The following is a 9908-nucleotide window of genomic DNA, read 5'->3' as shown; positions in this document are numbered from 1 at the left end:
TTTGTAGTTATATTCAAATGCATGTATATACTTCTATATTTGTATGCATATAATATATATATATATATATATATATATTTATAATATATGCATGTATTTCAATCTATATATATATATATATACGTTCATCTTATATTTTATGCATGCGTATTTATATTTATATTTTATATTTCTATTTATAGTTCTATTTATATTTATTTATATTTATATTTATATTTTGTATTTATATTTATTTATATTTATATTTATATTTATATTGTTTTTTTGTGTTTTGCTTCCTCCAGGATAATTTAACTGCGATGTTGGTGGTGTTTGAATGAGACGGGTTTAGGGTTTGATTAGGGTTTAGGGTTCGATTAGGGTTTAGGGTTTGATTAGGGTTTAGGGTTTAGCATGGCTTACAGCATTTAAAGTTATAATCGATTTTAAACAGGGACCTGCTGCTGTCTTCTTCTCTCCCTCCAGCCAACAAGCTAGCTAGCTAGGTGGCTAGCTAACTAGCTAGCTAGCTAGCTAGCTAGCTGGGTGGTCGCTTGGCTAGCTGCAGCAGCAAACTTCTTTCTTGAAGTCGTTTTAAGTTTCACACAATGAAGCACCCGTATTCACATGTCTTAGGAGAGCCACCTAACAGCTAGCTAGCTAGCTAGCTAGCTAGCTGGAGAGCCAACTAACAGCTAGCTAGCTGTTCTACCCCGTCACAGTGTTGTAGGTAGCTAGCTTGAGCCCTGGAGGGCGATCAACTGTGCAGGAAAGTACGTCAATGGCTAGCTGCAGCTAGCTGTCAATCACTGGCTAGCTGCATCTTCTTCTCTAGCTAGCTAGCTAGCTGGCTAGCTAGCCAGGCGAACACAATATAGTTCGTAGCTAGCTGCAGTGCTCCTGTCCTAGCTAGCGAAGGCAAATACGAGAACCAGCGAGAGCTCTACAAACAGCTAGCTGCAGTGGTGCCGCTAGCTAGGTGCTGCTGAGACTTGGTTAGCTGCTTCTGAGGCCTAGCTAGCTGCTTCTGAGACCTACCTAGCTACTGCTGTGACTTGGCTAGCTGCTGCTGCGACCTGGCTAGCTGCTGCTTACACCTAGCTTGCTGCTAGCTAGCTAAAGCAGGCAGAGTCCCTCCTGCTTTAAACTGCACAAAACAACAAAAAGCTGCAGCCACAAATCAACAGCTAAAGCCAACCACTCTTAGAGCGTCCAGGTTCCAGATAGCTAGCTAGCTAAACAGCTAGCTAGCTAGCCAGTGAGGTAGCTAGCTAGCTACCCAAGTGGCTAGCTAGCCAGCCGTATAGCTAGCTAGCTAGTCAAATAGCCAGCGAGCTAGTCCGTCAGCTAGCTACCTGGCTAGTTAGCTAGCTAACGAGCTGTTAGGCTAGCTAGCTAGCTAAGTAGCTAGCCAGCCTAGGAGACAACAGTCTAGCTAGCTGGCTAGTTTGTTCGCTTCGTTGCTGTGCCAGTTCGCTAGCCTCATTCTTAGCTGGCTAGCTACCAGTAGCTAACCAGCTAGCTAGCTAGCCGGCTATCTATGGCTAGCTAGCTAGCTAGCTAGCTGGTGGCAAGTTCGTCACTCGAACTGCCAACGGCGTCACCCCAACGGGCCCAGTGATGTCTGTCCTTCATCTCCTCCCGTCCGCGTCGCTTGCTGCACCCTGAGCCACCACTAGGGGCTCGCTGCTGCTGCTGCTGCTGCTGCTGCTGCTGGTGTTGCTGCTGGTGTACAACGGAGCCGCAGCGCCAGACTCTGCTGCAGCTGAAAAGAATGAACCGCCCGGAGAGGGGCCGAAGGCGAAGCAGCCCCTTCTTAGGTAGCCACAACAACAGCAGCAGCAACAACAACAGCAGCAGCAGCAACAGCAGCAGCAGCAGCAACAGCAGCAGCAGTGCACTGGCCAGCTGCGGCCCCCTGATGAATTAAACCCTCAAGCTGCAGCAGCCTACTCTCCCCCCCTGTCTGTTTGTATGTTCTGATGTGTTTGCTGTCTGCTGCTTATTATGAATGGGTGTTGCTGCTGTTGTGTTTTTGCAGCTGCAGCAGCAGCAGCAGCGTGCTGCTGCTGCTGCTGTGACAGCAGCCCCCTACTCTAGCTGGCCCCCCCCCGTTTCTTCCTCGTCTGGAGCCCCGTCCGGAGCTGTGTGCTGCAGCTGCTGCAGCTGCAGCAGCTGCTGCTGCTGCTGCTGCACGTAACTTTCTCCTTTGCTGCCTGCTCCGGTGTCTCTAATACAGCCCTGCTGCTCCTGTATGCCCTTCGCTAACGCCACAGCAGCAGAACAGCCAAACTCTCCCCCATTGCTGCTGCAGCTAGCAGCATCTGCATCTTCAACAGATGCTGGTGCTTCCCTACTACCCAGTGTCTCTCGAGCAAACGTACAAGGCGCAGCAGCAGCCTCGGGGGCCCCCAGGGGCCCCCCAAGGGGGCCCCCAAGGGGGCCCCCAACGGGGGCCTCTGGGGGGCCCCCAGGGGCCCCCGAGGCTGTTACGCCCACGGGGGCCCCCGAGGGGCCCCCCCCTGAAGCAACGCGCAGCCGCTTTAGTGGAGGCGGCACCACTACAGGGGCCCTACGAGCTGAAGCAGAGAGGGGGCCCCCTACCCCTCTTTTCTGCACTGTGCAAGGTACTGATGCAGCAGAACCAGCTGCAGCAGCAGCAACAGCACCAGTGGCAGCAGCACCAGCAACAGAATCAGCAGCAGAAACAGAATCAACAGCAGCAGCAGATAATGATGATGATGAACTACGAACTTCTGAACACGTACCAACTCTTGACGCAACACATGCTGCTCTTGCTGCTGCTGCTGCTGCTGCTGCTGCTGCTGCTGCTGCTGGCAAGGCCGGCGGTACTGCTGCAACTGGTGCTCGCGTTGCTGCTTTTGCTGCTGCTAGCGCTGCAGCTGGCGTGCTCGCTCCTGATTTTTTTCTTGTTGCTGCTCTTGCTGCACTTGGTGCTGTGGCTGCGCTTGCTGCTGTTGCTGTATTTGCTGCTGTGCGCGCTGCCGTTCCTGCAGCAGCAGCAGCAGCAGGTCCTGTTGAGGGTTTGCAAACCGCTGCACCTGTTGTTTTATGGTTATTATCAAGGCTGGTGTGTCGCGTGTTGCTGCTGCTGCTGCTGCAGGTGCTGCTGTTGCAGCTGTTGCTGCTGCTGGCCCCTCTAGCTGGGGGCCCCTTAAGGGCCTCTGGGGCCCCTCCCCCTTTGCCGGCTTTGTTTGTTTTTTTAAGTGCTTTTATCTGCAGACGCCGCACATGATTAAACTGCTCTTCTGATAGAAAAGGAAGAATTGCTGTATAACCTATGAAAGGATTCTTGATATCCAGAGGGCGCCCCGGTAGCCCCAGGGGCTTGGGGCCCCCTGCTGCTGCTGCTGCTGCTGCTGCTGCTTCCGCTGCGCTTCCTCCCTGTCCCTGCTGCTGCTGTTGTTGTTGTTGTTGACGGGCAGCAGCAGCTAAAGACAACAGAGACGAAACAGATAAAGGGGCCCCCTCTTCACCTGAGGGCCCTGCCCCTGCAAATGCATTTGTTGCTCGTGGGGGACTGCTATTCCTCGCTGCCTCTGCAGCAGCAGCAGCAGCAGCAGCTGCTGCTGCTGCTGCACCGGATCCCTGGGCCCCAAGGGGGCCCCCCTGCGCTGTCTGTTGGGGCCCCCTCCAGGGCTCGCTCGATCTGCTGCCGAACTGCAGATAATCTCTTACACCTAACATTACTTCGCTGAATTTATTAGCATCAACAGCTACCTCAGTGGAGGCCCCTAAAACCGTTCTCTTAAGCAATCCAGGGCCCCCAGAGGGGCCCCCCCCGCTGCTGCAAAGGGGGCCCCCCATACCAGACCCACCACCACGAACAGGAAGGGGGCCCCCCCTACGGGGGCCCCCTAATAATGCACATAGCGGCTGCTTCCTAGAAGGCAGCATCGGCATAGTTCCATATTTCTCTACCCAATTAATTCGAATAACATAAGCAGGTGTAGATACACCTGAAGAAGAAGACCACTGGGGGCCCCCACCAGAGGGGCCCCCAATAGGGGGGCCCCCACTAGGGGGCCCCCCTGCAGCAGCAGAACCCTGAGCTCCTTGCTGCGAAACCCATGCTGAAAGAATGTATGCACAAGATGGGTCTGAAGGCTGCACTCTGTTAGCTGCTCTCAGCCTGACGGAGCCCCCAACAGAAAAGGATGACCCCCCTCCAGATAGAGAACAAGGAAGAAGATATATCCACTCGCTGCTGCCCCCATTAGGCTCAAGAAAACCTGCTCCTGCAGCAGCAGCAGCAGCAGAGGCAGCAGCAGCAGACGCAGCAGAACCAGAAGCAGCACACCCACCCATTCCCAACACAGACAATGAACCTGCAGCACCAGCTGCTCCTGCTGCTATACTCGCAGCAGCAGCATCAGCACCGCTACCCTCCGTGCTGCTGCCGTTGGCAGCAGCAGCAGCAGCAGCAGACTCTGCATCGCGCATGCATGCCGTAGCAAGAGCAGCAGCAAGTTCAGAGGCTGCCTCCACCACCATCATATCCAGCTGCCGCATCAGCTGCAAATTCTTCAGAGGCAGCAAATACACAAAATGGCGGGGGCCCTGCCCCCCTGCTGCCGCTGCTGCTGCTGCTGCTGCAGGGGTCTCTGCAGTACTCATGTGTGCCGCTTCCGTTTTAATACCTCCTCCTGGAAGCAGCCCAGGTACCTGGCTGCCAGCTGCTGCTGCTCTCTGCTGCTGCAGTTGCTGCTGCTGCTGCTGCACGCGGGTACCCGACAATTGGAGAGTGGCCGTAGGAGCGTCAGTAGCTGCTGCGGTTGGGTCTGTTGCAGTTGTTGCTGCTGCTGTTGCTGCAGCAGCAGCAGGCAGCTCGTAGTCATCTGGATTAATGCTTCTTATCATATCTTCTAATCTTTTATTTTTAATAAGCTGGCGGAAGCCCGAGCGACAGAAAGGGCAGACACGTTCCTGCTGCAGCTTCTCTTCAATGCAAGCTCTGCATGCAGAGTTGCCGCAGTTCGCAGCACATTTAATTAATAAAGGCTGTCTCATAAGCCCCTTACAGAAGCAGCACATCCATTCCTTAGGAATCCGCTGCTTACGGGGGCCCCCCCGACGTGGTTCAGCGCTCTCCCACTCCTCTGCTGTTAATGCAGATCGGGCGTCATGCTTTAATATCTGAGGCCCCTGGGGCCCCACAACAGCTCTTCTTTGAATTACTACACGAGAGAATGCATGCACTTGCTGCTCTTCTCCTACAGTCTCAACCAGTTCTTCTGTAGAAGTAGGGGGCCCCCCTGTTGGGGGGCCCCCAGTTGGGTGGGGGGCCCCAGGGGCCCCAGGGGCCCCCCCAGAGCCTGGAGAAGCATCACCACCACATTTTGATGATGAACGACTACCCACAAGAAATAAACGTAAATCAATCTTTCGACGGTACTCTCCACTAAAGCCACAGTGACGAGCTAATAGCTGCTTTAACTCCCCTACTGTTATAGTTGGGGTGGATATAGGGCATTCACGGTATGCACCTGAGTGCTCTGAACTTAGACGAAAATATATCAACATCGCCAATGCTGCTGCTGCTGCTGCTGCTGCAGCAGCTGCCGCTGCTACCCACGCAGATCCTTGTTCTCGCTAATAATACTCCAATCCAACAGGATATCACCCACAGCAAAATCAAGGCACCTACAACTCGCAGATGCCTCGTCAGCTAACAAAGAAGAAAAAACTGCGTACAAGTCGAAGCGACAGCTCATGCCCCAGCGCGCAGACAGACGCAGGAGGTACCCGTGCTGCTGCTGGTGCTGCTGCTGGTGCTGCTGCTGCTATTGCTGCTGCTGCTTTGTCCGCTAATAATGTGTTTGATGAAGAGTTGTTGTGCCCCCGCTGCTTCGGCTGGACTCCGGCTGCAGAGAAGCAGCAAAAGGGGTTTTAAGCGGGTTCTTCTGAATTCAGTGAGCCTGAGCCATTCAGACAGACAGACAGATGCTAAGGCGCCAGGGAATCTCAATCGCGAAGAGAGGAGCGCCGCATCCACGCCCCACTGGCTTCAATTGAAGGGCGCAACTGAGCAAAGTAGACGGTCTAAGATATTTTCAGAAGAAACAGAATAGTAATTCTTCAGTAAGAGCAAAGAAGAACGGCGAAAGCTGCTGATGCGCGGACACCCCGCGAAAGAAGTTGAACAGAGAAGAAGCGCCACAGAGGTTTTTGCAGTGCGTCGGGTGTCTCGACAGCTTTTTAAAGTGCAACAAACCGGCGAAATAACCGGAAACTTTCATACATTCATGTTGAAAGAACAAGAAAGATACTGCTGTTCGTTGAACTACCCCAAAGGAAGCCCCGCCGCTTCCCTCCCTGTGTTTAGGCGCCACGTTTAAGCTTCAGCGGCTGGGGGGCTGTTCTGCTCTCTTTTTGTGCGAAAAAGAGCGAATAAAAGGTCTATTTGCGTTCTTTTGCCATTTTAGATACCTATTGACGGTCGAGGCTTTGAAAATACTCAACACAGACCGCCCTGTGTGCTGCTTTCCTAACAGATCCGGTAGCTCAGCGGCTTCTTCCTATGTGTAGCTGTTTATCATTCGGGCGCCGTTATTTGTAGTTTGCACAACATTTGGTTGTTTTTCTTCGTTTTTGCATTCAAAATAAACCCGCGTTCCCTCGGTTTCCTCGCATTCTTTCATGAATTCAGGTGGAATGCTGCGGTGTATGTAGAGCGTCCTTGCATTCAATCTGCTGCGGCATGTTTGTGTTTTCGTCTTCTCTCTCCGGTAGTCCGAAATACTTTTTGTGGTTTTTAAACCAAGACTCTGAAGGGGAGTCCCTCCCTTCTTCCGCCTTTCCCCCTCGGCGGTGCTGCAGCCTTTGCAGCTGTTATTTCGTGATTTGAGAGAAGGAGAGACCGCAAAAACAAACAACAGACATTGAGAGGTCGCCTGTAAATTCCTTCATCATCCTTTACGCCAATTAGGCGATTTCAAGGACTCCAGCTGCAGCAGCAGCTTGGTGGGACCGACCCCCCCCCCCTTCTCCCCGTGGCTGCTGCTGTGTTGCCGCTGCTGCTTATGCTGCAGCAGGAAGAGCGAGCGAAGAGCAGCGGCAGAAGGCGGGAGAGGTATGAGTAAGGAGGAGTTTAAGGGAGGCGCAGCGGGTGTACGATCAGCTGGTCTTTCTGTGTATTCACACCTTGTTATCGCTGTGTGCTTGATTGCTTACACTGGACGCCCGTAAACCCTAAACCCTAAGAAACCCTAAACCCTCAACGAAGATGTCGACGTTTCGAAGCGAGCCCATGGTGCGGGGCACGATGGTGCTGCCGTCTTCTTTACCCATCGCTCACGAAATATTAGAGCGGATAGGCCGTCTTGGGGCTGTGCAGTTTGTAGATATGCAAGCAAATGCGTTGGTGCGTCCTTACAACAACTACATACAGCGAATAGAAGAGATGGAGAGAATTATCCGTTTCCTTCAGGAAGAGATACGCTGTCTAGAAGGGGGCCCCGGGGCCGCGCGAGCAGCAGCAGCAGCAGCAGCAGGAGGCGGTGCTGCAGCAGCAGTAAGACAAGAGGGGCCCCTTGTGGTGGTTGCTCCAGAGGGAGAGAAGAGTTTTCTAGATAACGGTCACGGGTATGTCTTAGATAAAGTAGAAGAAGCGTTGAGTCGGCTGTATGGACAGTTTGTATTGTTTAAGGGAAATAATACGAATTTGCAATTGGAGAAGAATGCAGCAATAGAGGAGCAATGTGTGCTGCGCGTAGCAGTGCAGCAGCTACAGGGAGGCGGTGCTGCAGCAATTAGGGGCCCCCTTGCTGCAGCTCCTCGTGGGGAGAGTTTTTCAGAGGGTGAGGATGATGGGCACACGCTACTGCAGCAGCCGCAGCAGCAGCAGCAGCAGCAGCTACCCTTGCAGCAGCATTTATCTTTGGAAGATGGGTTAGGTATGGGTCTTGCTCTTCAAGGGGCAAAGAATATGCCTATTTCGGCAGTATCTGCAGTCTCAGGGGTGATTGCTGCAGCAGATGTCTCTCGCTATCAGCGCACATTATTCCGCTCAACCAGGGGCAATGCTTTTTCTTTTTTTCAATCAATAGAGCAGCCGTTCCTAGACCCAAAGACAGGTCAGCACGTTCATAAGAGTGTCTTTGTTGTCTATCACCAAGGCAGCACGCAGTCTCTACTTCATGAAAAAATCAAAAAGGTCGCCGATGCTTTCAATGGGCACTGCTATGAATGGCCTCAGACTTTTAGAGCAGCTGAAGAGAGATTGCAAGGTGAGTTTGCTGCTGCTCCTGCTGCTGCTGCTCATCTGCTCCTGCTGCAGCAAAGTGCTGTTGCTCATCTGCTGCTGCAGCAGCAAAATGCTGTTGCTCATCTGCTGCTGCTGCAGCAGAGTGCTGCAGGCCTGTTGGTGCTTATCGGTTTTGCTGCTGTTGTGTTCTTTAACTTGCTTCCTCTTCTGATGTTTATTTGTTTCTTTCATTCCTTGACTTCTTTTTTTCTTGCATTTGTCTGTCTTTGTCTGTGTATATGTAGACAGTGCAGCGAGAGCATCTGCTGCTGCTGTTTATTTAATTTGTTTTTCTTGCGGATTGTTCAGCTTAGTGTTGTGTTTGTTTTGTTTTGCTGCAGCATTAACGGAGGTAATTAAAGATAAAGAAAAAGCTCTAGCAGCCTATGAACATTATTTCTTGGGGGAGATTTCTACTTTATTAGAAGTACCTCGAGAAGGAGGGTCTTCTCTTATTGAAGAGTGGAGGATGTTCTGTCAAAAAGAAAAAGCTATATATGCCTCTCTTAACTGCTTCGAAGGTGCTAACCCTAAACCCTAAACCCTAAACCCTAAGCTATCACACCAAACCCTAAACCATAAACCCTAGACCCTAAGCTACCACACAAAACCCTAAACCCTAAGATCTAATCCTAAATTTGAAGGCGAAATGCAAAATACTAAATATAGACAAAACGCTAAACCCTAATCACATTGACGAAACCCTAAACCCTAAACCAAAACTCCTATGCTTAAAGGAAGCAGACAGAAAACCCTAAGCCTATGATATATTGTTTGTATGTTTGGGGTGTATTTTCTTTTTTCTGTTGTTCGTTTATCCTGGCCGTTGCATTTATTTCTTTCTGCATGCATGCATTCATAATCTATGCGCAGTTGCTGATGCATTTCTTGATAGATGTTATTCAATTATAACTTTTAGATGAGGCTGTTCTTATAACGAGTGGATGGGGAATATTTGTACAGTGCATGCATGCGTGCTTCCTGCTGCTCCTTTGCGCTGTAATTTGCTGCTGCTGTCGTTACAATCTCACCCCATCGCTGCTGCTGCTGCTGCTGGTTATTATTGTTGTTGTTATTCTTCTCTTTCTTCGTAGGCCGCGATATGACCTTGCGGTGCTCGTGTTGGATTCCGAAGAAAAACGAAGAAAAAGTGCGGAGTATACTCCGCACCATGGAGATGGAACGAGAGGATCAGGTAGATGCTGCATATACACCTCAACTTCGTGTTTTGTTTTGTTTTTGTTGGTTTTGTTTTTGTTGAGGGTCTGCGTTTTGTTTATTTCTAGCCTTTCTGCTTATTCCTCTGAATTTTCTCGTTCATACCCTATTTATTTTTGTGTATTTTAATTGATTTGTTTGTTTATTGTCTTGTTTTTGTTTTATTTAGGGCTCTGCTTTTCTATTAACTGAGAAACATCTCCCCGCAGCGATGCCGCCTACGTACTTCAAATCTACAGAATTTACCGACCCCAGTCAAATGCTGGTCAGCAGCAAATTTTTGTCATAATTTAATTTAATGCTTTATAAACTTAACACTTATGAATCCGTCAACTGATGCATCATATTACATTGTATAATGCAGCATATTCATATGAATATGCATATATATATATGTATATACAAATATACATGAATGCGCATATATATATATATATATATATAT

General features: G+C 50.5%; 2 protein-coding genes across 2 annotated transcripts in view; one reads left to right on the top strand and one right to left on the bottom strand.

Annotated features, from left to right (window-relative positions):
* Nucleotides 1-2070: 2070 nt before the first annotated feature.
* Nucleotides 2071-6243, bottom strand: EAH_00006870 (dense granular protein GRA10, putative; the record flags this gene model as incomplete). The annotated part of the gene is made up of 3 exons (XM_013396036.1): nt 2071-5353; nt 5572-5643; nt 6215-6243. 3 exons carry the CDS (start codon nt 6241-6243, stop codon nt 2071-2073), a joined length of 3384 nt encoding a protein of 1127 aa, XP_013251490.1.
* A 982-nt stretch (nt 6244-7225) lies between these two features.
* The window catches only part of EAH_00006860 (vacuolar proton-translocating ATPase subunit, putative), a gene marked incomplete at both ends in the record, with an annotated part of 4795 nt that continues 2112 nt past the window's right edge, over nt 7226-9908 (top strand). The window contains 3 exons of the mRNA XM_013396035.1: nt 7226-8228; nt 9340-9440; nt 9633-9728. Coding sequence (XP_013251489.1) covers nt 7226-8228; nt 9340-9440; nt 9633-9728 — 1200 coding nt within the window. The remainder of the gene's footprint in view (nt 8229-9339; nt 9441-9632; nt 9729-9908) is intronic.

The sequence above is a fragment of the Eimeria acervulina genome, genomic scaffold (assembly GCF_000499425.1).
Source record: "Eimeria acervulina Houghton genomic scaffold, Eah_scaff30, whole genome shotgun sequence".
NCBI lineage: Eukaryota > Apicomplexa > Conoidasida > Eucoccidiorida > Eimeriidae > Eimeria > Eimeria acervulina.
The sequence above is the reverse complement of the archived record's forward strand: the minus strand, read 5'-3'. Positions and strand labels throughout refer to the sequence as shown.